The 22,329-nt window shown below is 37.9% G+C and overlaps 1 protein-coding gene across 2 annotated transcripts in view; it reads left to right on the top strand.

The window, feature by feature from the left end:
- The first annotated feature begins 2,662 nt into the window (after positions 1 to 2,662).
- The window catches only part of RAB18 (RAB18, member RAS oncogene family), a 33,039-nt gene continuing 13,372 nt past the window's right edge, over positions 2,663 to 22,329 (top strand). Inside the window, exons 1-2 of one of the 2 annotated variants that reach the window (XM_044762009.2) lie at positions 2,663 to 3,055; positions 8,142 to 8,197. In XM_044762009.2, the coding sequence (XP_044617944.1) occupies positions 2,904 to 3,055; positions 8,142 to 8,197 (208 nt within the window). In that variant the 5' untranslated portion in view covers positions 2,663 to 2,903. The remainder of the gene's footprint in view (positions 3,056 to 8,141; positions 8,198 to 22,329) is intronic. The other variant, XM_044762010.2, reaches the window with a different exon arrangement.

Here is a 22,329-nt window from a genome sequence, read left to right as displayed (position 1 = left end):
GTGTGTGTGTGTGTGTGTGTGTGTGCAGGGATGAGGACAGAGGAATACTACAGGCAGAAAGAATGACATGTGCAAGGTCCTGGAGATAAGCAAAACATGGTTCATGGAAAATATGCAAGGAGTTCAATTTAGCCAGAACACAGAGTGCAGGAGATGAGGCTGGACTGATAATCAGGGTCTATGACAAGATAGTAAACACTCACTAGGGCAGTGAGCAGCAGATAGAAGCCAAGTGACTCAATCAGATTTGGGTTTTAGGAATACCCCTTTGGCTGCAGTGTAGAGAATAGTCTGAGAGGAGAGAGGAATGGAGGAAGGAAGGCCAGTTGGATAGCCGATATGGTAGGTAATCCAGCAAAAAGCTGATGATGATGACCTGACCATTGCCATGGCGGTAGAGATGAAAAACGTGGATAAATTTAAGTGATGCTTAAGGGGTAGAAGTGTGAGGACTAAATGTTTCGGTGTCAGGAGTGAGGGAGAGAAAGTGAAATGGTTGTTAATGTCATTCCCCAAGAAGGAAATCAGGAGAAAAAGCTGGTATAGAGAAGAAGATAATGAGTCCAGTGTAAATTATGTTTAGCTTGGCATTCTCCACCTGGGCATACCCACGTGGAGATGTCTTGGCAGTTGTATATATTGGTCTGAAGCTCAGGAGGGAAATCTCAGCCATAGATTTAACTTTGAGAGTCCTCAAAGCAAGTGGGATGAGGGAGCCATGTAAGTCCAAGAAGACAATGTGTGTGCAGAGTGCATGCAGAGTAAGAAAGCAAAACCAGGCTAAAACTCAAGGAACAAAAATGTTCAAAACACGAACTAGAGGAGCTCAAAAAAACTGGGAAGTGGCCAAGAGGTAGGAGGAAATCTCAGAGAATGTGGTGTCGCCAAAGTAGGTCAACCATGTTACATGCAACATCAACAAATCCAGGCCTGTTTTAGATGAGAAAGTTTTTGTTTTTGTTTTTAAATCTTGGTGTGAATAGTACAGTGCAACAGTTCTCAAACTTTTTGGTTGTACAAATTATTGTACACGTTTACAAATTATTGAGGACTCAAAAGAGCTCACAATGCGACTACATCTATTAATACTTAATTAGAAATTAAAACAGAAAATTTTAAAGGTATTAATTCATTAAAAAACAAACATTACTAGTTAATATAATTGTTTATGAAAATAATTATTTTAAAACAAAAAATTAGTGAGAAGAGTGGCATTATTTTACATTTTTACAAATCTCTTTAACGTCTGGCTTAATAGAAAACAGCTGAATTCTCATATCTGTTTCTGCCTTTTACCTGTTTTGCTATCACATTTTATGTGGCCTCTGGAAAATTCCACTGTATTATTATGAGAGAACAAGAGTGAAAAAAGTAAATAGCATCTTAAATAATTATGAAAATAGTTTGATCTTGCAGACCCCCTGAAAGGGATCTCTAGGGATCTTGGGACTAGATTTTTAGAATCGTTACCCCAGAGTGGGAGAGCTTGACAATACTGCGAGCCTTGCAAACAAGCTCTGTTGCCATAGCCAAAAGTAGGCTGAATTGAATTGACTGAGATTTCAATGGCAATTTTATGAGAGGTTGAGGTTGTTTGGTTAGCATCATTTTCCAGAGTTAGAAATTGAGTCAAGGACGTTCATTCAATTAATTAATTCCACAAATATTTAGCACATATTATATGCCAAGAACTACTTTCTACACAAAAAAACCAGACAAAAATCCTTGCCTTGATAAAGTTTCCCTTCTCTTTGGGGAAGGTTAGACAGTGAACAAATAAGGTAGTAAAATGTATAGTATATTGGAGGGTGGTAAGTGCTATACAAAAAATAACTCAAAAAAAGTATAGGGAACGCTGGACGGATTTGCAGATCTCAGTGGTATGGACAGGGAAGTCCTTATTAAGGCGGCAACATTTGAGCAAAGACCTGAAGCAGGTGAAGGAGCCATTTGCATAGCCGGTGAAAGAGCTTTTCCAGATATTTAAAAAACTAAATCCTTAACTTGTTTTATTAATACATACTCTTTAACCAAATATCTACTGTATCTGGCATTAGCTGCAAGTATAAGATATGACTGGAGAACTAACGCTTATTTAGAGTCTGCCATATACCAGGAATTTTGCTAGGTATCATGGTACCTTCACTAAGATTTACAACTTAGTGAAGAAGACAAAGCATATACGTACAATTCCTGCCATTGTGGTGTAGCAGTTCTTAATAAACAGGCATAGTTGGTTTGAAGTTGCATCATCAAACGATTGCATGCACCTCATCTAACTGAAGTTTACATCTCCCTTTCAAGATGCACCTACTCGTGAGTACTCTTTAATCTAACAGAGGATAAACTAGGACGTTAATACGTTATCACATCATCTCTAGAGCACTTGAGTTTCCAAAGTGTCTTCATAAATTAGCTCATTTAACTTTCGTAACAATTCCAAGAAGCCATTATTATTCTACGAAGTATTATGGCCTCCGTCTGCGAGATGGGGAAACAGGCTCAGAGGGCTAGGCAACACTAGGCGGTTATACGGTAGAGTTGGAACCTAAATTTAAGATAACCTGACTGCAAGCACAATGCTTTTCCCACTGCAAAGCAGCTATTCGGAGCAGCTGCTGAAATAAGAGTATTATACTCCTCCTACTCAGTCCTTTCCCAAGCACACAACGGAAGGACGGTTAGCTCAGCACTCGGGAGGCAGAAGAGCCTACCCTCTGAAATGGCACACGGCTCTCCCCATCTGCGCTTGCGCAAGGGATGACACGGCTCTCCGGAAAGACGCCCGGGACTGTGGGTTTGCGCAGCCGCAGAGCTACCTCAAGGCGGAACTGGGGCGTCGGAGGCCTCTGCAACCTAAACACCCGGTGTAAAAGGAAGGTGGCAGCCGCGGAGCGGTGCGCATGCGCGGGCAGCTCTGCCTGGTGAAGGGCTGGTTGAGCGCCGGAGCGGGGTGGCTTGCTGGGCCGGAGCGGAGCAGGGGCAGGATGGACGAGGACGTGCTGACCACCCTGAAGATCCTCATCATCGGCGAGAGCGGCGTGGGCAAGTCCAGGTGAGGCGGGGCTGCGCGCCGTGGCGAGGCCGGCGGGCTGCTTTCTGCCTCGGTGGCCGCTGTCTCCTGGGCCGCGACGGGAACGGTAAACGGCGGCGGCGGGCGCGGGCCGGGCTGGGGCGGGCTCCGCTCACGGCCTCCCGGCCTCTCTGCCGCGCGGGCCTCTGGCCCTGCCGCCCGCGCCCGCCCCGCGCCCGCCTGCCGGGTGCCCGGCCTCGGCCAGGCCCGGGTTCTCGGGATCGCCCTGCCTCCTGTCGCAGCACGAAAAACAATCCCGAGGGCTGCCACCCGGCCGGCCGGCTTGCGGCCGCGGAGCGTAGGGCGCGGCGGGCGGGTTCGGGCCCAAGTCCGGCCTTGGGGAGGCGTCGTCGCGGCCCCTCGGGGTGCAGGCCGCCCGTCACCCCGCCAGGTAAGAGTTGTAACTTCATCACTTTGGGCTTTCTGTCGGGCTTTCTCTAAACACGTAACGTTCTGCGCTGGAAGTTTCGCGACGCCTTGGACCACATTCCTGGCCTATTTTGGTGCACCCCTTTGCCGATTCCTTTATGTTTTTCTCTGAGTCAGCTGTGAAAGCGCTCGTTGGTCATCTGACCACTCGAGTAGCTCCCTTCAGTCTAAGATGCTAGAGCTTAAGCCGTGGCCCACCTTTGGAAATAAAGTGTAATTGTTACTTCTCATTCTGCCACATCATCTAGAGGTAAAAGAACAAATTAGCATTTGTGTGTTTTCTTTCTTGACTCCTTCTTGGGGGAAAATCCTATTGACAGTAGTTCGGGTTGCGTATAAGGTGAGACCTGGAGCTCGGTGGGTGCTGCAAGAGGATGTGGTTTCATCCAGGTCTTAGAAAAACGTTCTCCAGGTGAAGTCATCCTTGCCATCTGGTTATGAGTAGATTACAGTCTGGGCTGCTTTGATCTTTGAACAATAGTCAAATTCCAGGAGCCGTAAGCAATTTCATATTTTAGCTATACCTCCTGATAAACTTATTTTTCAGATCACTTCATAAAGGCTTACTTTTTTAGGTACTTAAAGATTTGAAATCTTATTCTGTAATATGTTTTGAAATTTTGTATAATTTTAAAGTATCACGATACATTTTCATAGTTTTCTTCGTTTAATGTACTCTGTGTATGTTGGAGTGTGGGATTTGTACGTAACAAGGAATAAATTAATGAAACGTGAGCTAGCAAAATAGTATGATTTGTGTGTGTGTGTGTTACTTAAAGGGCTGGATAAAATCATTTTTATGATCACCATCTATTATATTTGAGAGTTAAAAAGTTAATTACTATATTGAACATTGTCTTAATAGGAATTCCATAGCCTTGTGACCTTTTTTTTTTCTTGAAATGTGACTCTCATTTAGGTTAAGGGATGTGAAATTGCTGATTTTGAAGTCAAGAATGGTTGAATGTCGTTTCATGTGGTTCAGCCCAGTACATAGTTGGTTGGCACTTTTTCTAAATATATTGGATGAGTGACTCAACTATGTTAAAATTTTCTGGAAGGTTGGCTGGAGGTACTGTGTTTACATAATTGAATTTCTTCCTCTGGAGTAAAATCTGTTAAGTGGATTTATTGGTTTTCTTAGTCCCCTCCCCTCAAACAAACTTATTTGGATCTAATCTGCTCCAAACTGTTTCTCAGTACTTAGTGGTGAATTATCAGCTGCTCACTGAGAAATTTTAACACCTTTAACTACCTCTTTCAAGAAAGGATCCTATTTAGGGAGAAAGTTGGCTTATTTTTCTAGCTAAATATACATTATTAGTGTATGTGATATGCTATGAAAAACAACCTTGAACACCTGCCTTTCTGGATGAGAATAAATCACTACAATATGGAAGCCTATGCTTTTTAAGGTGAGTTACTACAAAAACATTTCTCCTGGATATAATCTTAAAAGGTTGTTCAAACCAATGGTTTGTTTCTGTTTTTTTTTTTTTTTTTTTTTTACAGATTAAGAGTTAGTGGAAGTGAGATATCACTTATGTTGTCGAGAAGTCATTGCAAAACAAAGGATATCTTAACTAATTCAAATTAGTGGGTTATTTTCCTGTTTATTTCATACTGTTGGAGTGCAAGGAGCATGTGTTATAGCAGCCAGGAAATCAGGATTATGAAACTGATGCTGCCACTTGTGTGACCTTGTGTGTGATATTTGAACACTTTAGGCCTTCATTTCTTCATTTGAAAAATGAGGTTGGAGTAGAAATCTCTCCAGCCCTGTCTAAGGTTCAGTGTCTAACAGTCTTTGATTCTGTGGCCAGCCATGGTGCAGTAAAGAAGTAGCAAAGTGTTTCAGAAACTAGAAGGGCTTCTAGAGGCCTGTTATCTAAATTACTGCCCTCCTGTGCCTCTTGTATTCCCATCCTTTTTGGCCAATTTCATTTGTAAATTAAGAAATGCAGATTAGTTATAATCATACTGTTTGTTATAAATTTGGTTGTCTTTAAGTGGAATGGTGGTAGTTACTGCTTCCATCTGTATAGCTCTGCATGGAGAGTATTTTGCTCCTGTAAGTTTGAAAATATGAAGGCTTAAATATACTTCCTTTAGAGCAGTGGTTCTTAATCATTTTTAGGTTGTGGATTCTTTTTAAAATCCTATAAAGAAAAAGACTCTGCCTAGAAAAATGCATACATAGAATTTAGAATACATTTTGAGCTCAGCGTGTACTCCTGGCTAAGATCTGCTGACTTACACTCAGAGCCTATATTAAAATTTGTTGCTTTGCACCATCTCAGTTCCTTGTCTTTCCTGACAAAGTACCATTGATGACAAAGATTGTTGTAAGGATTAGCAGTTATGCAAGCAAAGCTCCTGGCTCAGTGTCTGGCATATTGTTGATGTTCAGTAAATAATGGCCAATACCATTGTTATTATTTGTATTATTATTATGGTATTGTTATCATTACCACTACTCTCCAACTTCTCTGTATCTGTAATAATGTTTTCTGTGGTGATGAAGTATAGATACATATCTTCTATTCTTAAATTATGAGTCACTGAAATTTTTAGTAAATCTTCACTTTTATTACTTTAAAGTTTAACGTTGCAGAGAGAAGAAAACTTTTGTAAGTAGTTTTTCAAGATTCTTATTAGTGCTGTCACCTGACTCATGTTGGAAGTAAGTAAAAACAGTTATAGTCAAGAGGGTTCAATGTTAAGTAGAAGAATCTACAGTTTGACTCTTCTGTTTTACTTTGCTTGTGTGCTCTTGGTTTTATGGTAAACATAAGAAAGCAAAACCAAAAAGGGAAAGTTAATTCTTCAACAATTAATGATACTGGGTTTGGAAACTACCAAGAGGCCATTTTGCAATCTATTCTGTGGACCAAAAACAAATCTCGATCAGTAATAATTACAACCTATAGAAATATTCATAAATTTTTTTCTGCAATTCAGACGTGATAGCTAGTGCCTTGATTTTTATTAATGCAAATAGGTCATTAGAACAGTCTTGTCCTACTTTAGGAGATAATATGAGGGAAGATTCATTAATTTTATAAGTCTAGGCTTTTACAAAAGCTTAGATTTAATTTTTGAAAAGCTTCTGGTAACTGACAGTTCTGCCTTGTATTAAATAAAATAATTCTGGGAAACGTAAAATCTTAGAGTATTCTTATGGTATCCTTTGCTTTCGTTTTATCCCTTCCTTTCTAGTTGCTTTACTATTTCCTAGCTTTAGTCCTTTGTTATTTCTCATCATAAGATGGCAGTTATCTTTGTTGCGTTTTTTTTCCTGGTATTAATTTGAGGTTCTTGCTATTGCTTTCTTTAAAAAAGCTTTCAGTAGCTTCCTGTTGCCTACTTGATTTCATCCAGTGTACCTAATGTTTTGGTGGTCTAGTAGTTAAGATTCGGCTCTCTCGCCTCTGTAGCTGGGGTTTGTTTCCGGGTCAAGGAACCATACTACTCATTTGTCAATTGTCATACTGTAGCAGCTGTGTGTTGCTATGATGCTGAAAGCTATGCCACCGGTATTTCAAATACCAGCAGGGTCACCCATGGTGGACAGGTTTCAGTGGTGCTTCCAGAAGAAGACAGACTAGGAAGAAGGACCTGGCCACCCACTTCTGAAGACATTGGCCGTGAAAACCCTATGAATAGCAGTAGAGCAGGTCTGATAACAGCGCCGGAAGGTGAGAGTGTGGCACAGAAAGACGGGGCAGGGTTCTGCTCTGCTGTACACAGGGCGCTAGGAGTCGGAATCTACTCATGGGCACTAACAACAAGAAAACCTGTTGTTTGCCAGAGTATGCCTACTCTGGCCATCGTATGGTCTTTCTCTCCTCACGTTTTACTGTTTCTTCTCTTCCCACTTAGGGAGTAGTCATGCTGTTTGTTAGAAAATGCTGGCCTTTCACACCTTTCTGTTTTTACTTGAATTCAGAGTGGATTACACATCAGATTTTTTTTTTAATTAATTGATTGCATTCCAACAAACTTATTTTTCCCCCTTTCATCCACTTCAGTTAAAGCATGACATGTTGTTGATATAATTTTCTCAGAAGGACATACCAGTACAGTTCGGAAAAAACAACCCACAAAACCTTTTCACACTTGAGGAATTGTGTAGGGGAGCATGGGGAATATATTTTCTAATAAACTCCTTTGCTCTTGGATTCTTTAATTGCCTTTCGGATAATTTAAGTCCTCCGTGTATACCTGCACGGAGGCAGTACTTCTGGGAGCAGACCTACATCAGCTATTCTTTTTTTTTTTAAGATTGGCACCTGAGCTAACATCTGTTGCCAATCTTCTTTTTTGCTTCTTCCTCTTCTCCCCAAAGCCCGCCAGTATATAGTTGTATGTTCTAGTTGTAGGTTGTTCTGGTTCTGTGTGGGACGCCACCTCAGCATGGCCTGAGGAGCAGGGCCATGTCCTCACCCAGGATCCGAACCTGCGAAACCCTGGGCTGCTGAAGCGGAACGTGTGAACTTAGCCACTCAGCCACGGGGCCAGCTCCCTACATCAGCTTCTATTATCTAATTTGTGACAAAATATAGTAATTATGAACATTTACAAAATGACTAGAAAGAAAAGTCAAGTTTCTAACCTGTCTTTTTAACATCTTTTTTAGCCTGCTCTTGAGGTTCACAGATGATACTTTTGATCCAGAGCTTGCAGCAACAATAGGTAAGCCTATGTTTAAAAATTTAATAGAAATGTTGGATATTTTCTTGCCTTCACGCTGTTCTATCTAATTTCCCCTACCGTCCCCTCACCACCCCATTGCTTCCTTGTCTGTCGGAATCTTACTTGTCTTTCAAGGCTTTACTTTGGTGTCATTAAATTTCTGAGCCTTTCTGGATCTCACCAAGCAGAAATAACATCCTTATCTGTTGTCTCATGGCACTTTGTTCACACTGCTGGTATTATAATTATCTGTACACACATTTCCTGATTGTCTTTTATTTTGTATTATGCAATTATTTGAATATTTTTTGTATGCCAGGCACTGTCCTAAGATGTGAGGTTATAATGATGGATAATATAGACTTAGTCTCTATCATCATGGACCTAAAAGTATTACCCAGCAGTAGAGTATGTTAATTTTGTGTTTTTAGCATTTGCTATAGTATCTGGCATATATTTTGAACTCAACGTATTTATTAATATTAGCTGTTAAGTATTGTTAGGAACAATAATACCTAAATGCCATTTTAAAGTGAAATTTACATTGCCTGGAAGTGGTTTGCCACACTAGTTTATTAGAAGATATGAGAAGATAGAGCTGGATATTTTGGTATCACATGTTTAGGGAATAGACGACAATATAAAGGGATCGAGAGACAGCTTGCAGTGGTTGAAAGAGCTGAGTCAGAGCAAGATAGTAGTCTTGGCTCTGCCTCGCACTGGTTGTGAGCTTGAGCAAGTCATTTACCTTCATTGTCTTCATCTGAATTGACAAGTTTTGGAGAGAATACATTTTTCTTACAGCTCTAAAATTTTATGATCTGATGAGTAGAGCGTGGTAAAGATGATCCTAGCATTAACAGGGAAAATAAAGAGTTTCTGTTAACAGGTTTTGTTTGTTTTTATTTATTGTGTGTCTAGGTTTTTTTTTTCTATTCTTCTTATTGTTAAATAATGTCATTCTTAGGAAAAGTTGTGAAAATAGTATAAAGGATTTCTGTACGTCCTACTCAAATTCCCCAAATGTTCCACATGTGCTTTGTCATTCTCTCTCTACATACACACACGCGGTATTCTTGTTTTTCTGAATTGCTTGAGAGTAAATTGCAGACATGATGTCTTTAATCTCTAAATCATGTGTATTTCCTGAATGAACATAGATGTAATTCTGTATACAGACAGATTTCATCAGTTGTCCCACTAATGTCTTATATAGCAAAGGAAAAATAATTGTTTCTGGTCTAGGATCTAGTCCAGGATCACACTTTGAATTTAGTTATCACTTCTCTTAAGTCTCTTTTAATCTGAACAGTTCTTCAGTCTTTTTTTGTCTTTCATGGCCTTTGACATTTTTGAAGAGTACATACAGATCAGTTATTTTGTAGACTATCCATCAATTGCGTTTGTCCAGTGTGTCCTCATAGTTAGATTCAGGTTATGCATTTTTGGCAGGAATTCCACAGAAGTGCTTCTTGGAGCATGGTGTATATTTGTACCATTCGTAGTGATAGGACTTTGGTTACTTAAGGTGATATATGTGACATTTCTCTATTGTAAAGTGTCATCCTGTCATTGTAACTAGGTTGGTTGTCAAATGGTGATTTTTCAAATTCCATCGTTCCATCTACATCTTTTATTTAGCTTTCTGTAAGGAAAAGCTCTTTTTTGTTTCTTTTTATCAGTAATAACTCATGATGCCTCTAAATGTTTAATAAATTATATCAGTCATTCTTTAGCTTTTGTATGACATGTTAACGTTTACGGATTTACTCTTATCTGTGTGAAAGGGAATCATTTAAAACACTAGCAATTCAAAATCCATTTTAATTTGACTTTGGTATATTATTTGTTCCTGTAAAAAATTAGTAGTAGAACTTTATTTTTCTCAGACATGCCTGGTAATGGATAGCAAGGAGTAGAAGAATAGTAACTGGCGGGAAAATAAATTTGCCTGGAGTTAAAATTTTACTAAGGGAATGATCTTATATGTAATATAAAGCTGTCTATCTTCATTTCAAATCCCGATGGAATCTGGGGACTCGCAGAATGACAGATCCTGTTTTGTGCTTACTATTAAAAAGGCTTTGTCTGCCTTAAGAACAAATACTAAGATTATGGCGCACTGATGAGGATATACGTAATTTGTTCCCCAAATGGGCCCTGGGTCTTGAAAAGTATCTTTTACATTTAGTCGTCAGATTATTTTCTGCCTTAGGTTATAATCGATATACACATGAATTTTTAAAATAAAAACAATTAGCTCAATTGTTAATGGCCTTGTGAAAATTAGTGTTTTGTGGAAAATTAGTATTTTACCTCACAATAAAATAGTAAGGAAAGCACACCTTTATCTTTCAGTAATATAGTTTGACACTCAATTTTCTGTCTTATATAAAATATTCTTTTAAGATAATTTTATTGAAATTTGAGTTTGAAGATGGTACTATAAAGTTGGCATTTTCTTCTTTTGCTTTCTGGCAATTAGCTAATAACAACGAAGAGAGGGAAAAACTAAAGCACAAACCCCATATTCCACTAAACTAGAAGATGGCTAAAACCCCAAGCCACAGAAGAGTTGGAATGGCTGCCAAAAACAGTGGAGACTAAGCAGCCTGCACATGAGACTAAGTAGAGAGAGGATGCCACAGCTGCAGAGCTCCGAGCCGGCAAAGATGCTTGATGAAGTGGAGAGGCCCACCCTGGGGCGCAAAACCTAAATCCCTTGTTTGCAAAAGCAAAATGGGTTTCTTAAGCTCATGGCAGGAGTTTTCCTGCACCTGTTTTGATTCCAAGAAGTTGGGGAGATGAAGCCAAACAAGAAGTCACACAAATCAGCCATTTTTGCTTTTGTCTGTCCAAGTGTAGGGGAGGAAATGCCTTTGCATTGTGGAAAACCTCAAGGCTGCCTGTCGCCATTGGCTGTTGAGAAGTAAAAAACTAAACCATTCTTATGTAAAACTCTAAGTCAAGACAGAGTTTTGCTGTCCAGAACTGGAGTCACTGTGGCTGCCTGCGTGAACCTCCTACAAATAGCTTGTCCGGGAAAACCTCCCATCATTCAAAGATGAGTTAATCAAAAAGAATCCAGCTCAAGGCCACTACCACCATTCAGGAATCACAAAGGAAGAAAAGAACAGAAAAACAAAGGATAGGTGAAGAATACTCACCAGAAAAAGTATTGCTGCAAAGAAGATGAAAATCATGGTGAAATATTTTGCCATGAATTTAAAACCCTTAATGCAAGTGTTTACCAGTGAGAGCACAAAGCAGTAATATAAGAGGTCAAGGAAGGGGTAGTGTAAGTGTGTGAGAAAATGCAATGTAAGCTGATTGAGTGGAAAGAAAAAGAAATAAGATAAAAAATAAAATCATTACTGGAATGAAAGGGAAATTGGAAGGATCACAAGGGACGATGGAAAACAATAGAGGACATAGAAGCTGGAAATGGGAAAAGTGGGTAGAATTTACCAAAATGAATGAAAATGTTAAGACAAATTAGAGAAAGTGATAGATATGGAAATCAGAAAGGAAATTCATCATTTGCATATTTGAGTCTCAGAAGAAGAAACATAAAGAAATGCAACAAGTATTTAAAAATACAATCCAAGATAACATTTCTGACATGAAAGTAAACACACACACAAAATTCTAAGACTGTTTTGACCAGGTTTTTTGTTTATTACATGGGGGTGTTGGGGGAAAAAAAGGCATTAGATTTCTTTTTCTGCTATGGCAAGGCCATATGTTGCTACTTAATCAGCTGCATAGATAGAATTGGTTGAAATTTAAGCATGAAAGTTAGATCCTTGTAGAAAATAGGCTAACTTTATATAATCTCATTAAATAGGCAAAAGTTCTTCATGTTAAGATTTTTAATGTACCCTGTTTTATAGGTAACCCTTGAATATAAAAAGAGTACTTTATGTAAGACTCTCAAATAAAAAAATTAGAAAATTTAAAACCAGTTCTCTACTTAAGATAGGCTGGCAAACTATTTCCTAATCTGTTTGTGAGACTTATAGTTGTTAAAATATGTAAAAATGTTTTTTTGAGGGTTGATAGATTTCAACTAAAGTTAGAGAGATTTTGGCTAATGGTTGCCTTAGATCAGTGATTCTTATCAATTCCTTAATAAGTTTTTAAAAAATACTGATGACTCTGCCCTCATGTTACCTGTGTCTGACTTTAAGGACAGAGACCAAATCTGTTCCATCTGCAAGTTACCTTAATAGTTTGGACTTACTTAACAAAGAGATAATTTAATTAAAATGGAAACGAATGAGTTTATATATCTTGTTTAATGTCATGACATAGACTTGTTAAAATATTTAGAAATATGAGAATTCAGAGAAAAATATAGTGATTCTATTCATATAATTTCATTCAATTAAACATTCTAATTGGAATAAAGCAATAAAAATGTCTAGCATTTCTCTGTTTAGAATAATGACAAGTTGTCTTCATGATAGGTAAAGAGTTTCTATTTTCTATTTTACTTGGAGGTTTTATGAGGAAAAGTTGTGATTTTTTTCATATACCTTTTCAGCATTGATTGATGGTTGATAGACTTTTTTATACTGAAATGTCCTTGCTTCCCTAGATGAGTCTTCACTCCGATTGTTTGACATATTTCTGGATTCTATTGACTAATACTTAATTTAGCTATTTGTATACTTAAGATAGTCTCTCCTTTTTTGTGTTTTTTTAAAATCAGGATTTGGTCTTCAAGTTGTACTGGTTTGTAAAATGAAGTTGTTTTCCATTGTCAACCTACAAAAACAGAAACCAGTGTAAGAGGCAAAGCGGTTATTTGGAATCAAAGAATTGCAGTTCAGGAAGCGCAGATTCAGGTAGAAACCCAAATAGCATCCTGATTACAGGAAAGGGGCTCTGGGTTTTTAAGGGAAAAAGGGCGGAAGATGAGCTAAGGTATATTGAAGAGGAGTTCATTGGTGCTGGATGAGGTAAGGCTAGACTTGTACTTCATGGATTGACTTGTGATTCGGTCATCGGGCCAAAGGCTAGACTTGTACTTTGCTGATTGGTTAGCGATTTGGTCATCAGCAAGTCTAATTTCATTGGTCCTTACAAACAGGATATTCTTGTTGTCTGGCCGCGTGCCCAGTTGTGTAAGCAGTGTGGGATAGGTAGAGGAGAGACCGAAGAAATGACCTGGAGACGGCATGAGAGACATATGGGCTTACTGAGATTTACGTGCAAGGAGTGTCCACTGGCGGCCGGCTGGGCAGCACTGTGTGCCGCTACTGCGCGCAGGGAGGAGGCTGCTTATCTGGGCAGGGGGCACAAAGGCTGTGTGCTCGCCAAGAGGGGCTGTGGCTGGTACAGCCAGCGTTCCCAGGAACAGTAGCTCACGTGGAGGGGCTCTGTATTCCTTTAAGACATGATGTTCTTTGAGTGAGATAAGGTAAGATCCAGGTTGTCCAGGCCCTGGATCGTTACAAATCCCAGCAGCTAGGCGTCTGGCCCAGGTGGTTGGCGTTCTGCCCACAGCGGGCCAGAAGGACACAAGGTTGTAATGGGGCATGCGGGTTATTGCTGAGCAAGCAAGGCCCAGGCCCTCCGCTTGTCCTCATGGACTTCTTGGAATGTTGATGGTTTGGCCTGGTTTGGAAGATAAAGAAAACAAGACATACAAGGCAATCCCTCTGAAATGGCTGCTCCAGCTCTATTTTAACACAGCTCCACTCAAGTCATCTTTTACACCATCTTTTTAAGTTGTCTTTACTCACTTAAATAGAATTGGAGTTACCTGTTCTGTGAAGGCTACATTTTACCTGAGTCAATCTGATCCTTGTTCCCTTCTTACCATTCCAACCTCTTCAAGTTTTCTATTTCTTAGGACAGCCTTGGGAGTGTAACTAGGAAAGCATGCCAAGTTCTCTCTTAAGCCGGTTGCACATAATATTCTTTTAAACTCTTCATTATCTGTGCCTCTGTTCCTCTCTCATTTCTAAACTTGTGTATTTTTGTAGTCTGCCTTTTGCTAAGGAATGTATTTTATTGTTTGAGGAATTGCTTTATTTTTTTCCTCTGTCTGCTTCCTACTTTTCTTTTGGTTTATTTTGTTAGTTTAAGATGAGAATTAAGTTCCCTTCTTTTTAGCCTTTATTTAATAAAGATGTCCTCTAAGAACAAATTTTACTGTGTCCCATAGGTTTTGGTGTGGTGTGTTTCTTTTTCATTGCTCTCTGCATAGTTTATATTTTCAGTTTTGCTTTCCTCTTTGGACATTTGAAATCTTTGATTTAAGAATGTGTTTCTTAATTTCCAGGCCTTTCTTTGGTTATTGTTTTATTTCTTATTTATTGGATAATGATTCCCATTTGGACTAAGACCGCCCACCCCTCTGCCAGCCTCCTGTCTATCAGTGGAGTTGAGTTGGAGCCTCGGAATTCAGCCTGCTTCTGACAAGACCTTCCCCACACCCCTCTTTCTTCTCCAGATCTTTTCATCTTGCTTTTGCTATCTGCCACAAGACCAGCAGACATCACACAGTTTTTCCCCTCTTTAAGTAGTCACCACAAAAGTCCTGGCCTCCCACCTTAGTCTTTATCCTCCAGATTCTAATCTTGATAAGGTTTTGTACATCTTCTTTTCTCACTCCCAGCTCCCACTCCTTGTCAACTCTTGAAATGTGTTTACTCTGTCCTCTGGGGTAGCAGAGCACTTAGTGCGTTTTATTATTAGTATTTTAAAGTTGTTTATAAACTCAGGTTTGGGGATCTAGTTCTTTGTAATCTTGTTCTCGATTGGCTCTTTGAAGCTTTTATAGTATCTCTCTTGGTGCCTCCTCTGATGTCCTCCACCCACAGCCCTCCCCCCCGAAAAATAACTAAAAAGCAGTTGAAGCAGGAATTTTTATATCCTTAATGAGAAGAGGAAAATTGACTTAAAGAGATTAAGGTTTTGCCTATCGAGACCAGTAAAAGAGTTGAGACTAAACCCAGCTTCCCAACTTCTAACTTGGTATTCTTTTAATGACATCTCAGTAATACAATTCAGCAATAAAAAGGATCAGACAGATTTGAACAGAATGCCAAAAATGCTAAACATAAGGGGGAAGGAGCAAAATTAAATATATCGATTAATTAAATATGAATGGGTCCAATTCCAATAATTCACATTGTCAGATGGAGTTGAAAGGAAATTAAAACAAATAAGAGATAGGCCAGGCAGATGCAAACAAGACAAAAGCAAAGGTGGTACTATAATGTAAGTTAAGGTGGACTTCAAGGTTAATATACTGGAAAGGATAAAATAGGGTAGTACATACTGATGAAAGGCCCAAGTAATCCACAGAGCAGCTGTAACGTTTATAAACGAGTAGGCATTGAACATAAAAGCTATATATAAAAGCAAAATCTGTTCAAACACGAGAGAAGAATTGGATGAAAATACAGTTATATTAGAAGATTTGTTCTCTCTTTCATAGTTAGATAGACGCAAATAAGACCATAGAGAAATAGAATAATACAATCAACAAACCTTTTGAATAAAGAACTCATTTCTTTCAAAACCCATGGAACAGTTTTACAAAATCAATCTTGGACTTGGTAGCAAAGTAAACCTTAAATTGGAAAGAAGCAGAACTTTTACAATACATGTTCTCTGATAATTTATTCTTTCAGAAGGTGTGTTTGAGCTGTTGCGTTCCTAGCATATGAGTTGATAAGCAGTATCTTAAAAAATATATATCATATAGTAAAATTGACTTTTTTTGGGTATGTTGTTCTTTGGATTTTAACGTAAGTATTATAACAAATGTGAATGGTCATTTTATCACCACCACAATCAGAATACCAGCCAGTTCCATGATCCCAAAAGCTACCGAGTGCTATCCTGTTTTAGTTAGACTTTTTCCCCGCCTCTAACTGCTGGCAACCACTGGTCGGTCTTTATCGCTTTATCTTTGTGAGAATGTCATGTAAGTGGAGTGATGAAGTTTGTAACCTTTTCTGACTGAGGTTTTTCACTAAGCGTAATGCCTTTGAGCTGCATCAAGTTGTTGTGTGTCAATAGTTTATTCCTTTTTATTGCTGGATTGTATTCCGTTGTGTGGATATTTCAGAGTTGGTTTATCCATCCACCCATTGTAGAACATTTGGGTTGTTTCCAGTTTTGGATGGTTATGAATAGACCTGTTATAAACATTCAGGTACCAGATATTGTATGAATGTTAATTTTTATTTCTCTGGAGTAAATACCCAGTAATGGGATTGCTGGATCATATGGTAAATGCATGTTGAACTTTGGAAAACAGTTTGTCTATTTTTGAGTAAAGGTATCACTTTACATTTCCCCTAGCAGTATATGAAAGTTCCTGTTCTTTGACATCCTCACCTGTTATACTTAGTGTGATCAGACTTTCACATTTTAGCCATTCTAATAGATGTGTATTGGTTATCTCATGATGGTTTAATTCACATTCTCTAATGATATTGAGCATCTTTTAGATTTCTTATTGGCTATCCATATATATTTTTGTGTGTGGGGGGGTGTGTGTATGAAGTGTCTAAGTCTTTTGTTCGTTTTTTAATTGGGTTTTTTCTTACTGTTGAATTTTGAGAGTTCTTTATATATTCTGCATAGAAGTCTTTTATTAGATGATATGTGCTTTGCAAATATTTTCTTCTTAGTCTGTGGCTCCTTTTCTCATTCTCTTAACAGTTTATTTCTAAGAGCAGAGGTTTTTTTATTTTGATGAAATCCAGTTTATCAGTTTTTTCTTTTATGGATGATGATTTTAGTGTTGTATCTTTTACTTAACAGAAGGTTGCAATGATTTTCTCCTATGTTTTCCTCTAGAAGTTTTATCAATTTGTGTGTTACATTAGGTCTGTGATTCATTTTGGATTAATTTTTGGATACACTGTGACATATATAGATTGAAGTTTTTTTCTCTTTTCTTTCTTTTCTTTTTTTTGCTTATGGATATTCAGTTGTTACAACACCATCAGTTGAAAAGATTTTCTTTTCTGCACTGAAAAGCTTTTGCACATTTATAAAAATGTGAGTTGTCCCTGTAAGTGTGAGTCTGTTTCTGGACTCTATTCTGTTCCATTTATCTGTTTGTCTTTATGTCAGTACCTCACTGTCTTGATTTTTGTAGTTTTATAATCAGTCTGGCAGTCATACATTGTTAGTCTATCAACTTTGTATTTTTCAAAGTTGTTTTGGCTGTTCTAGTTTCTTTACATTTCCTGATAATTTTAGAATGAGCTGTTGATTTAAAAATAAAGGCCTGCTAGGATTTTGGTAGAGATTGCATTGTATCCCTTTAGATCAATTTGGGGAGAATGAACTCTTAACAATATTGAGTCTTCATTATGTCTCTTCATTCATTTAGGTCTCTTAAAATTTCTCTCGCAGTGGTTATATGTCTTTCATATCTCTTGTCAGATTTTAGCCTTAAGTATTTCATGAATTTTTATGTAAAATGGTATTTAAAATTTTTGTTGAAATTTCTCTTTGTTTATTGCTAATATAGTGAAATACACTTGATTTTTTAAATGCTTATTTTGTATCCTCCAATCCTTGCTAAACTTTCTTGTTAGTTCTAGGAGCTTTTTTTTATCCTGTAGATTCCATTGGATTTCTACATTCTTCCTTTCCAATCTGGATTCCTTTTATTTCTTGTATTATTGCCTTTGGTAAAAATCTCCAGTATGATGTTGAATAGAAGTGATAAGAGCTGATATCCTTCTTTTTTCTGAATATTAAGGGGAAAGCATTCAGTCTTTTACCGTTAAGTATGATGTTAGCTGTAGTTTTCCTTAGATGCTCTTTATCAGGTTGAGGAAGTTCCCTTCTATTTCTAGTTTGCTGAGAGGCTTTATGAGGAATGCATGTAGGATTTTGTTAAATGCATTTTTCTGCGTCTGTTTAGATGATTTTATGAAGTTTGTTTTTTAGTTTGGTATAGCAAAGTCCACAGTGATGTCAACCTTTTGTTTCTGAGGTAAACCCACTTGGTTGTGATGTGTTGTTCTGTTATACATATTTGGATTAGTTATCAAATTTTGTTTAGCATTTTCCTCTATGTGCTTGGGGACTATTAGTTTGTAGTTTTCATTAACTGTAATGTCTTTGTCTGGTTTCAGTATCATGATAATGTAGAACTCATAGAATGACTAAGGAAGTACTCACTTCTCTTCAGTTTCCTGGAAGAGTTTGTTTAGAATGGATTATTGTTTAAATATTTAGTGGAATTCACTCTGGGCGTAGGGTTTTTTCATGGAAAAGATTTTAACCTCAGATTTGGTTTCTTTAATAGATATAGGACACTCTAGTTATCTATCCATCTATTTATTTATTTACTTTTTGGTGAGGAAGATTGGCCCTGAGCTAACATCTGTTGCCAGTCTTCTTCTTTTTGCTTGAGTAAGATTTTTGCTGAGCTGACATCTGTGCCAGTCTTCCTCTTATTTTTTATGCAGGACACCGCCACAGCACCACTTGATGAGCTGATGAGCAGTGTGTAGGTCCTGCGTCTGAGACCTGAACCTGCAAACCCTGGGCCACTGAAGTGGAGTGTGTGAACTTAATCACTATGCCACTTGGCTGGCCCCTGGATTTTTTTTTAATATATGTTCTGCCAGTCTCTGACTTGATTGGACAGTTTAATCTACTTAATTTAATGTAATTATTGATAAGAATTTACTGCCAACATTTTGCTATTTGTTGTCAGTATGTCTTATAGAGTTTTTGTCCCTCATTCCCTCCATTATTGCCTTCTTTTGTGTTTAGTTGATTTTTCATAGTGACATGCTTTGATTCTCTTTTGTATATATTCTATAGGTATTTTCTTTGTTTCTATTTCTTTTTGAGTCAATTCTGGTAACTTTTAATCTTTCAAGGAAGTTGATATTTCATCTGAGTTGTCAGACTTATTGGCATAAACTTGTTCATGACATTCCCTCATTATCCTTTTAACCTCTGTACAATTATAAATGATGTGATCTTTCTCATTCTTTAAAATGGTACTTTTTGTCTTCTCTGATTCTCCTGTTCAGTTTGGCTAGAAGTTTATCAGTTTTATTGATTTTCTTTATAGAACCAGCTTTTTGTTTCATTGATTTTTTAAAAATTGTTTTACAGATTTGATTTTATCAATTTCTGATTTGAATTTTTATTATTTCCATTCTTCTGCTTGCTTTGGATTTAATTTGTCTGTGTTCTTAAATGGTTGGAAGTTGAGGTCATTGATTTGAGATAATTTTTTCTTTTCTAATATGGGCATTTAGTGCTATAAATTTTCCCATCAGTGTTGCTTTAGTGACATCCCACAAATTTTGATATGTTGTATTTTTTTTTTCATTCAAAATACTTTAAAATACTTCCTAATTTCCCTTGGAGCAATTTGATTATGATGTGCCTTAGTATAGTTTTCTTCATGCTTCTGTGTTTGGGGTTCATCAAGCTTTGTTTTAAATCTATGAGTTTATCCTTTTTGTTAATTTTGAAAATTCGGAGCCGACCCCACCGTTATTTCTTTAGATATATCTTTTGTCCCCCTTTCTTCTCTCTTTTCTTTTTTGTCGTCTACATTTGCTTGCATATTAGACTGCTTGAAGTTGTCCCACAGATCACTGATGCTTTCTCATTTTCTTTGATTCTCTTCTCTCTGTTTCCTTTTTGGTAGTTTCTATTGCTGTGACTTCACATTCACTAACATGTTCTTCTGCAATATCTAAGTCTGCTGTTAATCCCATCCTGTGTATTTTTCATCTGAGACATTATCATTTTCATCTCTAGATGTTTGATATGGGTCTTTTTATTCTCTTTCATGTTTACTTAACTTTGTGAGCATGTGGCATATACAGTTATAAATGTTTTTAATGTCCTTGTTTCTAATTCTAACATCTTTGTTAGGTTTGAATCAGTTTCTATTGATTGCTTTTTCTCCTTTTGACAAGGCAGATGATTCCATTGATATGCTCTGGTTTCTCATTCACAAGTATCTCTTTATCATATTATTGATGTTATCTTTGGTAAGTTTTCATGTTCCACTTCTTGTTTTAAAGGTCTTAGTGATTATATTATCTAGTTTTAACTAAAATGACCTTTATAAAATAGGCAAGAGTGCCTAAAAAAGATTCCTACAAAGAAACTGAATTAAATATTGTATTAAAAATGCAAGCCCAAATGAACAGCAAGGAAACAGCTGAAATGATAATTCTTCAGTGTGATGATGTAATTTATAATAAGAAATATATGGTTCTTGACACAGAGCTCCTAAGACCCTTGGAATTTCTCAGCTGATAAGAGCAATAAAGATGTCTTTTGTTTTTCGTAACAAGCCCTGTTTGACCACACCTGACTTTATGTTAATGCAGTGAATTCTAGAAAGCCCCAAGGATGGAGACTGGTTGCTAGGAGAACCAACCATGTGATTCGAAGATTGGCACTTTCAGTCCCACCCCGCCTCCCCCAACTCTGGGGAGGGAGGAGGGGCTGGATATTTTGTTCAGTCACCAAAGGTAAATGATTTAATCAGTCATGCCTATGTAGTGATGCTTCCATAAAAATATGAAACCATGGGTTTGGAGAGTTCTGTGTTGGCCAACATGTGGAGGTGCTGGGAGAGTGGTGCTCTTGGAGAGGCCATGGAAGCTCTTGCCCTACGCATCTCTTATCTGGCTGTTCCTGGGTTATATCCTTTCCGTGAGCTACTATCGTAAGTTAACCAAATCAAGGAGGGGTTTCTGGGAACCTCTGATTTATAGCCAATTTGTCAGAAGCACAGATAATAAGCTGGACGTTGACTGGTGTCTGAAATGGGGGTTACAGCAGTCTTTGAGCCCTTGGGATCTGACTCTGACTCCAGGCAGATGGTGTCCGAACTGAGTCGAATTGTAGCACACCCAGCTGGTGTCCCTGCAGAGTCAGAGAATAGCTTGTTATGAGAAAAACCTCCTCATATCTGGTCACAGAAGTGCTCAGTGCTGTAGTACAGCAGAGGAGAAACACAGGGCTATTTTCTCCTAAGCATTATGCTTCTATCCTGAGCTCCTAGTCATCCACATGAGGAGGTTGAAAAGGCAGTTTAGTCAAATCTAGTAAGAAGTTGGCAAAATCAGATTTATCAAAAAGATTGCCACTGTTGCCACCATTAAAGACAAATTTAACAGTCACTTGCAAAACAGAAGAACCAGGCTTGGTGAAGAAGCAGTTTGAGCCTATGGGAGTTACAGAGCACAGTGTCTGCACATGAGATTCACCAGAGGAGCCAAGAGAAGATTAATGGAGACTTGAGGGGTCTGAATCCACATGGGGTGCCCTACAGGCTAGCTGTGTCTGTTAGCTTTGCTGATAGGACTCCAGTGGGCAGTGTTCCCCGAAGGTGTTACCTGTAACTTTCAGATCGAATATAGTCTCTGAAAAACCTTCAGAATTTAACCATAGAGTATGCATGACAGGCTGTCTCTATATAGTGTCTACCATTGGCCTTCATTTAATACCAGCACCACGTCAGAACCATTTCCCTCATCTGAATTTTCTCAGGTTTTGGTATTTTTTTAAAGCAATATTAATAGAATAAATAATTTCATTTTTATATAGATAGTGTGGCATAATATATTTTTATCTAGACCCAGTGAATACACGATTATTTAATATATGGGATTTTTTGTTTGTTTGGCTGCACAGAAACTTTATACTTAAATTTGCCTTGGACTGTGTAATCAGACTGGCCTTTAACTAGATTGCCCATCATTTGAGGCATGCCTTTATCAACTCCTTTATCACCTTAGCCCAAAACAACCAACCATTTTTTTTCAATCTTTGGCGTATAGAAAGACCTGGCATAATGCACATTTTGAAATGCATTTTTATTGCCTAATTTGTGTATGTCATGGATCACCAGAAATCATCCAAAAATTACTAATATATTTTCATATTGGTGACAGGTGTTCTCTTAAGTGTTTCGTATATGTGGGTGCTGTTCATCTTAGGTGGGGCTGTTGTGAATTTATTGTGACAAGCTAATAAGATCTTTTGAAAATTTCTTTCCAAGCGTCTTGAGCTGATGTTTTCCCTCTGGCTAGTGGGATAGACTGCTGTTATTTCTGATACTCTTTAAAGACATGTGGGCAGTTACTGTTCATTTAAGC

Source organism: Equus asinus, chromosome 29 (genome assembly GCF_041296235.1).
Source record: "Equus asinus isolate D_3611 breed Donkey chromosome 29, EquAss-T2T_v2, whole genome shotgun sequence".
NCBI classification, from domain to species: domain Eukaryota; kingdom Metazoa; phylum Chordata; class Mammalia; order Perissodactyla; family Equidae; genus Equus; species Equus asinus.
This window is presented reverse-complemented; position numbering and strand designations above follow the sequence as displayed.